The sequence below is a fragment of the Lampris incognitus genome, chromosome 12 (genome assembly GCF_029633865.1).
Source record: "Lampris incognitus isolate fLamInc1 chromosome 12, fLamInc1.hap2, whole genome shotgun sequence".
Classification (NCBI taxonomy): Eukaryota; Metazoa; Chordata; class Actinopteri; order Lampriformes; family Lampridae; genus Lampris; species Lampris incognitus.
The window spans coordinates 5,397,913-5,414,332 of NC_079222.1; the positions used below are offsets into that span (position 1 = coordinate 5,397,913).

Below are 16,420 nucleotides of genomic sequence, written 5' to 3' on the forward strand. Positions count from 1 at the left end.
TGTGTGTGTAAGTGTCGCTGCATTCAATAGGCCAGCAGCTATAATTTCCTACCTCTGCCAGATTTGAATAAAACAGATTATAATATCATATCATTTCCATGCAGTGTTTTTCCACAGATATCTGTGTGTCTCCAGCTGATACTCTGCCCAGAACACATTTCCTGGTGGAAGAGGGTGTGTGTGTGTGTGTGTGTGCGTGCGTGTGTGTGTGTGTGTGTGTGTGTGTGTCTTCCATATCACTATTTATCAATCCTTTTGTTCTCCAGGAATGATAGCATGTTTTTAAATGAATAAAATCTCATTAAAAAGGTTAAATTTTTGAATAAAGTGGTTTATAAAGTTGGATTTTCCTCAGTGTCAAAAACATGAAAATGAAATATCCATATTGTGTTATCTATTAATATCTATATTGTATTAAATCTGTTACATCAATTTTCTGTGATAAAAATGAAAAATTTAAACCGTGTCATTATAAAGGAATGGAACTAAGAACTACCTTAAAAAACAATTCAAGCAAAATTTAAACAAAAACAGTTTTTGTAAATAAAAATCCTGTCTTTCTGTGAGTCTGACTCTGTCTCTCACTGTGTCACTCTCTGTTCCTCTCTTGCTGTTGCTCTCTGTCGCTCTCTCTCTGCTGCTCTCTGTCGCTCTCTCTGTCACTCTGTTGCTCTCTGTTGCTGTTGGTCTCTGTCGCTCTCTCTCTGCTGCTCTCTGTCGCTCTCTCTGTCACTCTGTTGCTCTCTGTTGCTGTTGGTCTCTGTCGCTCTCTCTCTGCTTTTGCTCTCTGTCGCTCTCTCTGTCACTCTGTTGCTCTCTGTCGCTCTCTCTGTCACTCTGTTGCTCTCTGTCGCTCTCTCTGTCACTCTGTTGCTCTCTGTCGCTCTCTCTGTCACTCTGTTGCTCTCTGTCGCTCTCTCTCTGCTGCTCTCTGTCGCTCTCTCTGTCACTCTGCTGCTCTCTGTCGCTCTCTCTGTCACTCTGTTGCTCTCTGTCGCTCTCTCTGTCACTCTGTTGCTCTCTGTCGCTCTCTCTCTGCTGCTCTCTGTCGCTCTCTCTGTCACTCTGCTGCTCTCTGTCGCTCTCTCTGTCACTCTGTTGCTCTCTGTCGCTCTCTCTTGCTGTTGCTCTCTGTCGCTTTCTCTCTGCTGCTCTCTGTCACTCTGCTGCTCTCTGTCACTCTGCTGCTCTCTGTCACTCTGTTGCTCTCTGTCACTCTCTATCGCTCTCTCTTCCTGTTGCTCTCTATCTCTCTCTGTCACTGTCTGCTGCTCTCTTTTGCTGTCGCTCTTTTGCTCTCTCTGTCCCTCTCTCTTGCTGTTGCTCTCTGTCCCTCTCTCTTGCTGTTGCTGACTGTTGCTCTCTGTTGCTGTCTTGCTGTTGCTCTCGCTCCTTCTGTCACTCTCTCTGCTGTTGCTCTCTTTGTTGCTGTCTTGCTGTTGCTCTCGCTCCTTCTGTCACTCTCTCTTGCTGTTGCTCTCTGTTGCTGTCTTGCTGTTGCTCTCTGTCGCTCTTTCTGTCACTCTCTTGCTGTTGCTCTCTGTTGCTCTCTCTTGCTGTTGCTCTCTGTCACTCTTTCTGTCACTCTCTCTTGCTGTTGCTCTCGGTTGCTGTGTCTGTCGCGCTCTCACTGTTGCTCTCTGTCATTCTTTCTTTGTCGTGCTCTGTTGCTCTTTCTTTGTCGTGCTCTGTCGCTCTTTCTTTGTCGTGCTCTGTTGCTCTTTCTTTGTCGTGCTCTCTTGCTCTCTGTCGCGCTCTCTCTGTCGCGTTCTGTTGCTTTCTGTCGCTGTCTCTGTTGCTCTCTTGTCGCCTTCTGTCTCTGTCGCTCTCTTGTCGCCTTCTGTCTCTGTTGCTCTCTTGTCGCCTTCTGTCTCTGTCGCTCTCTTGTCGCCTTCTGTCTCTGTCGCTCTCTTGTCGCCTTCTGTCTCTGTCGCTCTCTTGTCGCCTTCTGTCTCTGTTGCTCTCTTGTCGCCTTCTGTCTCTGTCGCTCTCTTGTCGCCTTCTGTCTCTGTTGCTCTCTTGTCGCCTTCTGTCTCTGTCGCTCTCTTGTCGCCTTCTGTCTCTGTCGCTCTCTTGCTCGGTCACTCTCTGTCACGCGCTCTTTTCTCTGTCGCTCTCTGTCTCTGTTTCTCTCTGTCTGTCACTCTGTTCTCTCTCTCTCCGTCTGTCTGTCTGTCTGTCTGTCTGTCTGTTCTGTCTGTTCTGTCTTTCAAAGGCTTAGAGAAGGGGAGTCAGTACAGTTTCCAGGTGGCTGCCATGACGATGAACGGCACAGGGCCACCTAGTGACTGGGTCACTGCGGAAACGCCCGAGAACGACCTGGACGGTAAGAGAGAGACAATGTAGCTGAGTCCTTTGTTCCCTCGTTCAGTATTACCTCACGACACACTCACTGAGACACTCCACAGGGAATGATAAACCTCTTGTGTTTGACAGTGACAAGTGCACGAGCAGAGCGGTGACGAGGTGAAGCATTGCACTGCGGTACTGTTAGCATAAAGTAGTCTACATGCGTTAGACATTACAAGTTCAGCTGCATTATGGGAATTTTTGAGGCTACTAAATAGTGAATAAATTTCACCGTTAGAATTGACATTCAAAAAAAGTGGAGGAAGGTGAATATAGTGCACTATGTCGCAAACGGATTTCAGACACAGCTAATCACTTTTAGATTGTTTTTCTTTTTCATTTTATTTAAAGCTGCAATCTGCAAGTTTTCTCTACTAATAAGTGTTTATTTCCTCCATTCTAAAGGTGGAGGTGATGTGGTGGTGGTGTTGGACAGAGAGTCAGTCTTCCAGTAGAACAGTGGTGTGATATAGTGGATGTAGGAGGCAGAGAGAAACAGACAGTTGGCACTGATTTTCTGGGACTACAAACAAGGTGTAGCAAGACTACAATCCAGGTATAGCAGGACTACAAACCAGGTGTAGCAGGACTACAAAATTGTGGCTGATGTGCCGTCAGCTCAGCAGGAAACAGTTCCCACCCTTGTAAAAATGGATCCTGGGACCAAAGCTAACACAGACAGTCTGATGTATTACAAGCTACATCACACTACATGGTAACACTGTTGTACAGTCATACTGGTTGTCATGGATACATCAACATCACATTTCGGTTTTTTTTTCCAACATGTGCATTTTTTGCTGCTGCACCAGTGTTCATCCTACCCAGTCAAAACATTTCAACAGCGGTATATTAGAATGGAGAGTGTCTCCAACCATGGTAAAGATGACTGGTAGCATTATGGGACCTGGCTTCATCATACACATGGAGACAATAAACATTTATTAAGGGATAAAAGTTAGGGATTGCAGCTTTAAGACACCTTTTTTACATCTAAGTTCACTAAAATTAAACTTAAATAAAAAGTTATGATTTCCCCAAAACATGCCTAAAATTTTAAATTGAGTCCCAGTATTTGACTTGTTTGTAAAATATTTTTACAAACAACATTATCAACTCTTTTTTTTCCCTCAGGATTGGTGTTGAGTGTTTTTCCTTAAAAGTTTGACACTAAGAAATTCTGATTTTATTTTTGACATCTGTACTGGATATTGACGGCAGAAATGGGAGATGGCTATGATGGTTCAACAGGAACTGTCTATCTCTCCATCGCTGCACAACAACACACACACACACACACACACACTCATCCCTCATGTTTGCTGTCGGTGTTTGTCTTGCTGAGAGGATTGGAGAAGAGAGAAATGTTAAATTTAGCATGACAGGGGCGTCCAGGTAGCATAGCCTACCAACACGGGGATCGCCAGTTCGAATCCCCGTGTTACCGCCGGCTTGGTCAGGCGTCCCTACGGACACAATTGGCCATGTCTGCGGGTGGGAAGCCGGATGTGGGTATATGCCCTGGTCGCTTCACTAGCGCCTCCTCTGGTCGGTCGAGGCGTCTGTTCGGGGGGAGGGGGAACTGGGGGGAATAGCGTGATCCTCCCACGCGCTACGTCCCCCTGGCGAAACTCCTCACTGTCAGGTGAAAAAAAATGGCTGGCGACTCCACATGTGGTAGTCTGCAGCCCTCCCCGGATCAGCAGAGGGGGTGGAGCAGTGACTGGGACGGCTCAAAAAACTGGGATGATTGACCAAGTACAGTTAGGGAAAAAAAAGTGGGGAAAATCCCAAAGAAAAAAAAAATTCAGCATGACAGGGAAATATGTTTTACATCACCGACCTTGCAAAAAAACAAAACCCAGCAACATGGATATCAAATTGAATATTTCACTCTTGAATGAATAAACTTAAATTCACTTTACTCTTTTATGTGACATTTATCCACTGTAACGGGGGATGATGTGTCTCTGGTTATTTCCCACATGTGTTTCTTCAGCAGAGGATCAGGGGAATAAAAGAGGTTTGGTGGGGGTTCCAGCAGCTCGTGGAAATTGGATTACGTCTCAGTGAAGCCACATTAACCCTAAAGAGACAATAACGCCCCGTATAATCTGGTTAAAGACGGTCTGATCTCATGCTTGGAACCGTCAGAACCGAGCGGTGTCTGATGAGGAGCTAATGGGTTTAGCATCGGTTAGCGTGCACATCTCTGCTGCTGTGCAACACTGGATGTGTTGCGATGCCAACAAGTGTTGTCTTCTTTTCATTTATTGTAGTTGTGTTTAACTTTTTGACCTTTTTTTTTGCAGAGTTTGGTCTGTAGTCAAAGTTTGAAGTGATTCGGAAATATTACATTTATCATTTTAAAAAAATAAGTAAACCACTTGAATGGTTTGTCGCTGCTTTCCCAGGAATATGAAACAATACTGTGAACTGAATGCTAATTTCAGAGAATAACAAATGAGATTTTTTTAATTAAAAAGTAATAAAAGTCCTTTATTTTAGTTTTTTATTATTATTTACAACTCTTTTGTCAGTTGAAATTGAGGGAGAGTCTCTAAACTTAATGGTATTAAGTTGTGAAAAAGTTCACAGTTAGCCTTAAAATGAAATAAAAAAAATTGACTAGAATTTTTTCCTGTTTTTCCCCAGAAAGAATACTTTTTTTATTGTATTTCAGTACGGCCCTTGCTTTAAGAAATAGTTGTTAATAGAAAAAAATAATAGTTTATCAGAGTTTTTATTAAATTATTTAAATAAAAACATCAATTTTGTGGGGGGGTTTGGACTTTTCCAATTTCATCCCTCTTTTGTTTTTCTCCAGAGAGCCAAGTACCCAATCAGCCCAGCTCTCTGCATGTCAGGCCCCTCCCCAACAGCATCATCATGTCCTGGACGCCACCCCTCAACCCAAACATCCTGTTACGGGGCTACATCATTGGCTATGGAGTAGGAAGTCCGTACGCAGAGACCGTGCGTGTCGACAGCAAACAGAGATACTATTCTATTGAGAATCTGGGTGAGTAAAAGAAATAAAATAATGAAAAACTCATCACTAATGAAATCATTAATCTAGTTTCGTATAATTTTGTTTTTATAAATTTATTTCTGATTTTTCCCTTTTTCTCACAATTTAGCGGCCAATCAATCCCTATTTTAGTTCAAACACCCACCCTTGTACTGCATGCGTTCGCCAACTGCATCTCTCTGGCCAGCAGTCTCGAAGGAGACGCCTCGTCACGAAAGTGGTGAGGCGAATCCAGGCCGAACCACTGCTTTTTCCCCACACACAGAGATGCATTCATGTGACGAACACAAGCCGACTCCGCCCCCCCTCCCGAAGACAGCGCTGCCAATTATTGCTGCTTCATCGAGTCCGGCCATAGTCGGATCTGACGAGACTGAGGCGTGAACCCTGGTCCCCGGTGGGCAACTGCATCGACACAAAGCCGATGCTTAAACCACTGCACCACCGCGGACCTGTATTCTCGTATAATTTAAATGATTCATAAGCCAAGTCCATGTAGGTCATCAGCCAGTTGATGGTTTCCTGCAGTGTGGGGGCATGGTCTCCTGTCTTTCAAACCACTCCAGACTGATGATGGGTCATTGGCAGAAAACTGTTTTTCAACTTGTCAGAGCAGCACCTTTTTGCCACTCTGATCTCCTTTGTGAGTGTATTTCTGACTTTGTTGTACCAGATCCTATCTCCACCCTTGTAGGCTTCCTCTTTGGCCTGGCAAAGCTGCCTGAGTTTTGCTGTGAACCAGGACCTATTGTTGTTAAAGGTACAGAAGGTTTTGGTGGGCACACACATGTCCTCACAAAAGCTGATGTAAGATGTCACAGTGTCAGTAAGATCATCCAGGTCTGTAGATGCAGCCTCAAAAACACTCCAGTCAGTGCAGTCGAGGCAGGCCTGGAGCTCCAGTTTTGACTCATTGGTCTGTTTCCTCACAGTTTTAACCACAGGCTTTGCAGATTTTAGTTTCTGCCTGTATGTTGGGATCAGATGAATCAGACAGTGACCAGAGAGGCCCAGGGCTGCACTCAGGACAGAGTGATAGGTGTCCTTCAATATTGTGTAACAATGATACAGAGTGTTTTTGTCTCTGGTGGGACATTGAACATGCTGTCTGTATTTTGGCAGTTCGTGGCTGAGGTTTGCTCTGTTAAAATCCCCAAGGATAATGAGTAGGGAGTCTGGATATTTGTGCTGCATGTTTGTAGTTTGATCAGCCAGGTGTTTTAACGCCTCTTTAACACAGGCCTGGGGTGGATATAGACACCAACCAGAATAAATGATGAAAATTCCCATGGTGAATAGAATGGTTTACAGTCAATGAAAAGGTCTCTGAATGAGGGCTGCATGATTCCTTCAGCACTGTGACATCTGCACACTGACCTTTGTTTTTGTAGAAGCATATGCCACCACCCTGTTTTTCCCCCGATAGCTCCGTATCGCAGTCCACCCAGAGGAGTTAGAACTGTGGCAGATGAAGTGTGCTGTCCGTGATGTGCTCACTAAGCCAGGTTTCAGTGACACAAAGGGCAGCAGATCTGGAAAAGTCAGAGATTTATCCTTTTAGGAGTAGCAGTTCATCCATGTTGTTGGCCAGAGAGCGGACATTCACCAGGTGGATTGATGGGAGTGTGGTTCTAAATCCCTGCTGTCACAGTTTAACAAGCGCTCCAGCTCGCTTCCCCCTTCAGTGTCTTCATCGTAGTCCGCACAGGGCTGTACCGATCAAGACCCCAGCACAACTTTCGTTAAAACGCTCAATTAAAGTCGGTGAACAACTCTGTTCAGTTTGTCCAGTGGACAGTTGGAGGCTTAAAAGTTCTTCCCTGCTGTATGTGACTAGGGATTGGGCGCTGGAAACTAAACAAACAAACAAACAAAAACAGAAGAAGTACAAGAGAGCGCAGAACCAAGGCAACCGTCTTCAGCGCCATCTTGATGACGATGTACATCTCTCTTTTTTATGGATTTGAAGAAGTGTGATCCTTCAAATCCATGAAATGCAACACAGCAAACTCTTCAGAGAACAGTTAAATCTGTGTTAAATTTCACAATTCTCTCTCTGCCCCTCTCAGAGCCAAGCTCACACTACGTGATCTCTCTGAAAGCATTCAACAACGCAGGAGAGGGTGTCCCTCTCTACGAGAGCGCCGTGACTCGATCTCTCACAGGTACTTTCATTATTATTTTTACTATTATTATTATTATTATTATTATTATTACTACAGGGAGCTAACAATGATGATTTAATCCTTTTCACTCATAGACCATTCAAATTTATGTAAAATGGACGTACATACGTATTGACCTATGTATAAAATGTGTGTGTGTGTGTGTGTGTTGTGTGTGTGCGTGTATCCAAGATCTCTCAGTAGTCTGGCTTCCTCAGTGATTTGGTTTTAGTCTAATCTTTTCTCTCTATTGTCTGTTTTTATTCAGTAATCTGTTCTTGTACAATATGCTGTTGTTAGAACAGAATAGATCTTCTTTCCAGGTCTTCCTGTCCTCTTACCTTTTCTCTCTTCTATTCTTGTCTCTTCCTTCATTTCCTCATTCACACATTTCCTTTCCTCACCTGATCCCTCCTTGATCAAACATGGCTGCCTGCTGCACGTGCTCACCTACCCAATATTATTTTCATTGTGTGTGTGTGTGTGTGTATATGTGTGTGTGTGTGTGTGAAAAAACATATTTTAATGCTACCCTTTATGTACGAGGATACCTTCTACCAACATATTCATACTTACCCTTCATCCATCCCTAAATCAAACACACCCTGTATAACAACCCCGCCCTCACCTACACACCCCAATACCCAAACCAAACCAACCCCACCATCCCTACACACACCCAAAAAAAAAAAGACCCCGTAGACCCGCTGGAGGATGAATTCTTCCACCTGTTTGACAAATACCCCACCCCCCCGCCAGACGCCGGACAAACTCCCATGATCCCACCTGTTGGCGTCCAAGCTGTGGCCCTCGGGCCTGATGCCGTCCGTGTCTCTTGGGCTGACAACTCTGTCTCCAAGGGAACCAAGACATCTGATGTTCGTTTCTACTCAGTCAAGTGGAGGACCAGTTATTCTTCCAGCGGGAAGTATAAGGTGAAGACTGTGTGCGTGATTGTAGGTGGTTTTGTGTGAGCAGGATCACTATTAAAACAGCATATCATCAGTAGGATTAAAAAACAAAAAATCAGTGGCGTCCGGGTGGCGTAGCGGTCTATTCCGTTGCTTACCAACACGGGAATCGGTGGTTCGAATACCCGTGTTACCTCTGGCTTGGTCGGGTGTACCTACAGACACAATTGGCCGTGTTTGCGGGTGGGAAGCCAGGTGTGTGTATATGTATGTGTCCTGGTCGCTGCACTAGTGCCTCCTCTGGTCAGTCGGGGCGCCTGTTCAGGGGGGAGGGGGAACTGGGGGGGAATAGCGTGATCCTCCCACACCTACGTCCCCCTGGTGAAACTCCTCACTGTCAGGTGAAAAGAAACAGCTGGTGACTCCACATGTATCGGAGGAGGCATGTGGTAGTCTGCAGCAGAGGGGGTGGAGTCAGCGACCAGGACGGCTCGGAAGAGTGAGGTAATTGGCCAAGTGCAATTGGGGAGAAAGGGGGGGGGGATGGGGGAAAAACAGTCAATCATTTAAATGCTGTGTGTGTGCGCGCGTGTGTGTGTGTGTGTGTGTGTTTGTGTAGTCTGCAGACACTACCACCTTAAGTCATACTGTCACTGGACTGAAACCCAACACCATGTATGAGTTCGCTGTCATGGTAACCAAAGGTCGCAAGTCAAGTACCTGGAGTATGACAGCACATGCTACTACATATGAAGCAGGTATACACACACACACACACACACATAGTCACACTAAATTCATTGAATTAAATTAATTTGCTTCATTAAATTTTTTTCTTTGAAAACTCAGTCACGGGTAAAACAAACTCTACACCGCAAGGACAAAATTGTATAGATATAAAAATCTTAAAAGGATTTCAAAAGTATTAAAAATTCATGCTAAAGTACAAGACACATTTATTTATCTACACCTTAAACTAAACTTACCCTGTTGATTTATGCACACAAACACAAGAGTCGGTGTCATACTTGGTAATTTAATTGCTGATGCATAACTCAGACAGTTGAATGTACTTTTTAAAGAAAGATGCCACTTCACAAATTGTGTAATATTTGAAATCAAGTCACTTTTATTCTATTTGTATAGCCGATTCGAAGATACATCCTAGGATGCACTAGGACACGTCATCAGTGATGTTACCTGAGGTCCTCGGGTGTTTCGGGTCTTTCAACATCATACACCCTCTCTCAGTTGACCCAGCCAGGGTTGATCAAGCCCTGGCTTGTGTCCCAGCAGCATTGACCCACAGACCACTCCTTCTGATCCAAAGCCATCTGTAGGCCCTCTGCAGCCTCCATGTTAGCCATGATGGCTTTCCTCTTTGCAGTTCCAGTGATACCAAGTAAATTGAAGACCTTTTACAGTGAGCAGCCAGCGAAGCCTCAGCATCCCACTTGAATGGGCTCACAACACGCCTTCCAGTCTCTGCAACACTGATCCACCAGCTCCTGGTACTTGGACCACTTCCACTCATTTGCCTCTTCCATCTGATCTTCCCAGGGAACTGTCAACTCTATCAGGAGCACCTGCTTGGAAGAGACTGATGATAGCACTATGCTTGGCCTCAACGTAGTTGTCATAATGTGGTCTGGGAACCTGAGCTGCCCCCCCCCCAAGTTGACTCGCAGCTCCCAGTCTGATGCAGAGGTGAGGAGACTGGCTGCTGATCTGGGCTGTGACCGAGGCTGCTCACCAGCCCTGAGAAAGGCAATTTTCCTCTGTCCACATGTTGCATGTTCTTGGCCATGGCTTTGGAGATGTGACTGTCTTCAGCACCTGGTTATATCGCCAGCAGTATTGGTCCTCCCCAAGGGCTGATGGGCAGCTGCTGAGGATGTGCTCAAGTGAACCTTTTCCACGTCACAGAGAACATGATGGAAAATCAACCTTGCCACAAAGATGGAGATTTACTGGGCTAAGTAGAACATCATACATGGCTTGTACCATGAACTTGATCCACTGCGGTTCTGCCTGCCAGATATCTGCCCGGGATATCTGGTATCTATGGCAGCACGGTGGCCCAGTGTTTAGCACTGTTGCCTCACAGCAAGAAGATCCTGGGTTCGAACTCCAGGCTATCCCAGGTCCTTTCTATATGGAGTTTGCATGTTCTCCCCATGTCTGCATGGGTTTCCTCTGGGTGCTCCTCCCACCATCAAAAAAGACATGCAGTTTAGGGTTTATACTCCTGCCTGTGCCCCTGACCAAGGCAACGGAAAGAACTGAAGTTGGTCCCCGAGTACTGCAGCTGCCCCCTGCTCCTATACAATAGGATGGGTTGAATGCAGAGAACAAATTCATTGTAAGAATATAGTTCATTGTAAGAATACAATGACAGAATAAAGTGGCTTTCTTCTTCTTTTTCCTCTCCAGCACACCCTCCCACTTTTTCCATGCTCACTGCTGCTGCATGCCCACCGTACTGCTGGTCCTTTCCTCCTCGATACCTACCCGCACCTCCTCCAGGACTAGATGATGTCTGTCCTTGCCATAGGCCTTATCATAGTGAGATTGTGGGATACCTCCCAGCCCTCTCATCCTGTTCCCCCTTCCTCTCTGGGGGTATATCTCTGTGTGTCTGTCCGTAGCTTTTGTGGGTAAGTGGTAGTGCTATGGGGGAGGGGGGGGTCACTGAGAGGAACCTCCCCTAGCAATCAGAGAACACTGGTCAATCCGGGACGAGATCAGTGCAGAAGATGGAGTGCTCTTCAAAAGTGAATGAGTTATAGTTCCAAAATCATTGCATGCAGAAATGCTGAAACACATCCACTCCAGTCATGTAGGAGGTGAAGCATGCTATAGACAGGTCAGAGACACACTACTGGCCCAACATACAAGGTGAGATCAAGGACTACGTGAGCCAGTGCTCAACATGCAATAAATACTCACATGAACAACAAAGAGAAACAATGATGTCACATTCACTCCCCATATGGCCATGGCAGATCCTTAGCATGCATCTGTTCATACGAGCAGGCAAAGACTTTCTGATCATAGTAGACCATTACGCATATTCCTGGGAAATAGAGCTGGTCCCAGCTCTCTCAGCAGAGACCACAATACTGAGGTGCAAAGCCCAATTTGCACACCATGGTCAGCCCGATCGGGTGATTACTGTGGCTCCCAGTTTGACTGTGAAACATTTAGGAAGTTTGCAAAGGAATGGGTCTTCGAACATGTCATGTCGTCACCCAGACACCCAAATTCTGATGGGAAAGTGGAATCGGCTGTGAAGATGGTTAAAATACTGCAAGAAAGCAGCCAGTGCAGGTAACGACCCATGGATAGCTATGGAGAAATACATCCACAGAGGACGTGCATACCAGTCCAGCACAAAGACTGATGGCTCAGAGACTGAAGACTCCTTTCCCAATCTCTGGCACACTTTTGGAGCCAAATATTACCACAAGAATCCCTGAAAAGCTGTGGCTTAAACACCAAATAGGCAAATCCTGGTAAGACAAGGCAGCCAGAGATCTGCCCGAGCTGTCTGTCGGCCAACATATGTATCAGAATGAAGCCTCTACCTGGAGATGGGACTGGCAGGTCGAGGAAAGGAATGTGCCTTCAACAGGTGGGCCCCAGATCATACCTGGTGGATGTAGAAGGGACATCCTACCGGCATAATCAGTTGGACACGAGACCAGCAGGGCTAGAGGCTTTCAGACAACACCCTGAGCAACACAGCAGCATAGTAGTCCCGCCCAAACCACATTGGACAAGGATAAGGACGGGGACACTGTGGACAGTGACACAAGCTGCCAAGAACTCAGGCCAGTCAGGCAGACCGACCTGCCCAAGCCCATAGGCAGCTCACCACCCACAGCACATCCCAGCTGTGGTGGTTCCCTGTTGCCCACTGAGTTCACTGCCTTAGAAGTGTGATGTCGAGACCGTGGGGCCATCAGGAGCGCGTGCACCCAGAGGGAGCTGGTATGCTGAGGTGCAGGACACGTTTTCCGAAGGGGGGGGGGGTAGTGTAACGATCACGAATGACTAGACTCGCTTGCCCTTGGCTAACGGGTCGGACCCTTTAATTGACTGGTTAACGTAGTCGCCCGTGAGCAGGCGACCCAGGTTCGCGTCTTGGCTGTGGCGGTTCCCGGCTGCCCCCTGAATTGGCTACCTTAGAAATGTGATGGTGAGACTGTGAGGCCATCGAGAGCACGTGCACCCAAAGGCGTGAGGGAGCTGATATGCTGGAGTGCAGTGATGTGCTTCCCGAATGACTACACTCGCTAGCCCTTAGCTATGGGATTGGACCCTTTAGTTCACTGGTTAGCGCTGTCGCCCGTGGTGCAGGTGACCCAGGTTCACATTCCGGCTGCCCCCCGAACTCGCTACAATACTTTATGGTAATAGGTAACCTAAATCCTCTGTTGAATAAATGACACTACATCTTAAATGTTAACAGGTAAAACCATTCCAAGGGATACATATCTATCTATCAATCAAGATAGATAAATAGAAATTCTGCTCTTTTGAGAAAATTACCATGTCATTTCCCATTACAGCTCCAAGCTCCGCCCCTAAAGACTTAACTGTGATTGCTCGAGAGGGGAGACCTCGTGCCATCCTGATCAGCTGGCAGCCGCCCATGGAAGCAAATGGGCGAATCACTGGTACACACGTACAACATACAATTTATACATTTCACCTCAATGACACACCTGCCTGGAAGTAATTTATATTGCTCATTCTGTTATGTCTGTCTGTGAATGTTATCATTCATCCAGGTCGTGGTTATCCAACGGAGTTGAATCAAGTGCAACTGGACTTGGTATATATCCATGAAGACGTTTCTCCTCTCATCCAAGATGCTTCCTCAGTTTGTGCCTTTCTGACTAAACGAAGCTAGTCTGACTGGCTGGTGATGAGACTCAGTATTTATCCTCTAGGAGTCGTTGTCAGAGCTGCGTCATCAGAACTTTGCAACACAAAGCTGACAATGTGCCCAGCAGCACTCAGGCCCAACGAGAAGAACACAAACACCTGAGGGGAGCTTTAAAAACCTGCGGCTACCCCAGTTGGACCTTTGTGAAACCTGCAACATGTTCCAAAAAGACCAACCAGGTGAGAAATGAGGAGAAAAGGAACAGAAGGAATAGCACAGTCATCCCGTATGTTTTTGGGGTCTCCGAGAAACTCAGGAGAATTTTCAACAAACACCGCATCCCGGTATACTTCAAACCCAGCAACACACTCCGACAAAGACTGGTTCATCCCAAAGACCGTGTACCACACACCCAAAAAAGCAATCTGGTGTGTGCTGTACAATGCAATGAGGATTGCACTGACCTATACATAGGAGAAACCAAACAACCACTACACAAACGGATGGCCCAACACAGAAGGCCAAACTCCTCAGGACAAGACTCAGCAGTCTATCTACACCTAAAGGAGAAGACACACTCCTTCGAGGACAGCAATGTACACATTTTGGACAGAGAAGATAGCTGGTTTGAAAGAGGGGTGAAGGAAGCCATCTATGCGAAACTGGAAAAACCATCCCTCAACAGAGGAGGAGGTCTGCGACACCACCTATCTCCCACTTACAATGCCGTCCTTTCATCTCTACCCAGGAGACTCAAAAAGCCTAGCCTCCAAGAACAACAGTCGGTCACTAACGGCTCCAACGACTCTCATGACCACTGAACAATGAAGTCGAAACTAACACCCCCAACGACCGTCGCTGCTAAACAAATGCAAATCAATAGCGCCGATAACGACGGGCACGGCCAAACATCGGTACACAAAAGAGCCACTCATATCTATGGCTCTGTTTGCGACGGGCGTTGGTAAACATCGGGACCCAAAGAGCCATGGACATCTATAGCTCTGACAACGACTCCTAGAGGATAAATTTCATCTCTACCCAGGAGACTCAAAAAGCCTAGCCTCCAAGAACAACAGTCGGTCACTAACGGCTCCAACGACTCTCATGACCACTGAACAATGAAGTCGAAACTAACACCCCCAACGACCGTCGCTGCTAAACAAATGCAAATCAATAGCGCCGATAACGACGGGCACGGCCAAACATCGGTACACAAAAGAGCCACTCATATCTATGGCTCTGTTTGCGACGGGCGTTGGTAAACATCGGGACCCAAAGAGCCATGGACATCTATAGCTCTGACAACGACTCCTAGAGGATAAATTCTGAGTCTCATCACCAGCCAGTCAGCTAGCTTGGTCTAGTCAGAAAGGCACGAACTGAGGAAGCCTCTTGGATGAGAGGCGAAACGTCTTCACGGATATATACCAAGTCCAGTTGCACTTGATTCAACTCCTTTGGATTCTGTTATGTCCAATTTAAATGTAGAATTTACATTTTACATTTATTATGAATGTTTTACATCTTTTTTTCTATCTCAAGCTGGTTTTTGTACTGCACTACCACTAAAACATGCCAGCAACTTACAGCTCACATCTTAATCTTTTATTTCCTCGTTTGTTATTCAAATATTATTTCTATTTAAAATGTATTTAACAGGATATATTTTGTACTACACGCTGGACAAAAATGCACCGATAGATGATTGGACGATGGAGATTGTCAGTGGCGACAGACTGACTCATCAGGTTCTGGATTTGAACCTGGACACGGTGTACTACTTTAGGATCCAGGCTAAGAACTCAAAAGGTCTTGGACCGCTCTCTGAGCCGGTCCCCTACAGAACTGCCAAAGGTGAAAGGAGCATGTGTGTGTGTGTGTGTGTGATTGGAATTTTGTTAGTGCATATTACTGGCTGTATATGTGTCTGATTGTGTGTCTGTGTGTGTATATGTGTGTAGATTGTTTGTTATTGTATCTCTCTCTCTCTCCCTGTCTTTATGCATCCAGGTAAGAAAATCACAGGAAGTTGAATCAGTTCATCTGGACACAGCATTTATTGACAGATGCGTTTCATCTTCATCTAAGTGACCTCTTCAGTCTGAACTGACTGCAGGTACCCCCACCCTTATAAGCAATACAGTGATATAACGACCCAAACCAACGATTGGTTTCATACGCGGGAGGGGGGCAAATCTGTCACCGTCTTACAATGCTGTGATTGCAACAATTCCCAAATCCTCTGTGAATAGTACACATGGCCGTTGTAACTCTAGTTAATGGTCACAGCCATATTTGCATATGAAACTGGTCGTTGGTTTGGGTCATTATGTCACTGTATTGTTTATAAGGGTTGGGACACCTGCAGTCAGTTGAGACTGAAGAGGTCACTTAAGCCCCCTTCACACTGGCCAAAAAACCCGCTAACATCTGCCTTTGGTGGCCAGTGTAAAAGGGTACAATCGGCATTCACTCCCGGGTCAGATGACTCTGCAGTAGTCACGGGTATTTATCAGCTCCACCACCGGTTGGCATTGATGTAAACATGACACCCGGATGGACACGATGACGTAGCGCCATTTTCCACGCGTCATAAAATGCCATCTTTTGCCATCTTTTGTGCCATCTCAGCCACAAATTCCATCTGTCTCCGTTCAAGCAGCCCTCGAACATCATTCAGTCTGTGTTGAGTTTGAAAGAGAGACTGAAGTACAAGATATAAAAAGTAACCTTGACCACCGTCTCTCTGGCTTCCATGCTGCTTTCTACTGTTTACTTCCCTCTTTTCCCACGCGTTCGTGACATCATCAAGCCACATTTAGACCCCCTCCAGTTAACCTACCAACCCCGGCTGGGAGTTGAGGCTGCCATCATTTTCCTGCTTAACCATGCCTATGTCCACCTGGATAAGCCAGCAAGCTCTGTGAGAGTCATGTTCTTTGACTTTTCCAGTGCCTTCAACACCATCTGGCCAGCTCCACTGGGTGAGAAGCTGACAGCAACGCAGGTAGATGCCCCCCTTGTGTCCTGGACTGTTGACTACCCTACTGGTGGACCACAGTATGTG

At 46.1% G+C, this 16,420-nt stretch overlaps 1 protein-coding gene across 1 annotated transcript in view; it reads left to right on the top strand.

Annotated features, from left to right (window-relative positions):
• dcc (DCC netrin 1 receptor) overlaps positions 1-16,420 on the top strand; it is a gene marked incomplete at its 5' end in the record, with an annotated part of 148,172 nt that overhangs the window by 101,471 nt on the left and 30,281 nt on the right. Inside the window, 7 exon segments of the mRNA XM_056290895.1 lie at positions 2,216-2,326; positions 5,177-5,371; positions 7,450-7,545; positions 8,239-8,480; positions 9,076-9,214; positions 13,031-13,138; positions 15,013-15,207. Coding sequence (XP_056146870.1) covers positions 2,216-2,326; positions 5,177-5,371; positions 7,450-7,545; positions 8,239-8,480; positions 9,076-9,214; positions 13,031-13,138; positions 15,013-15,207 — 1,086 coding nt within the window.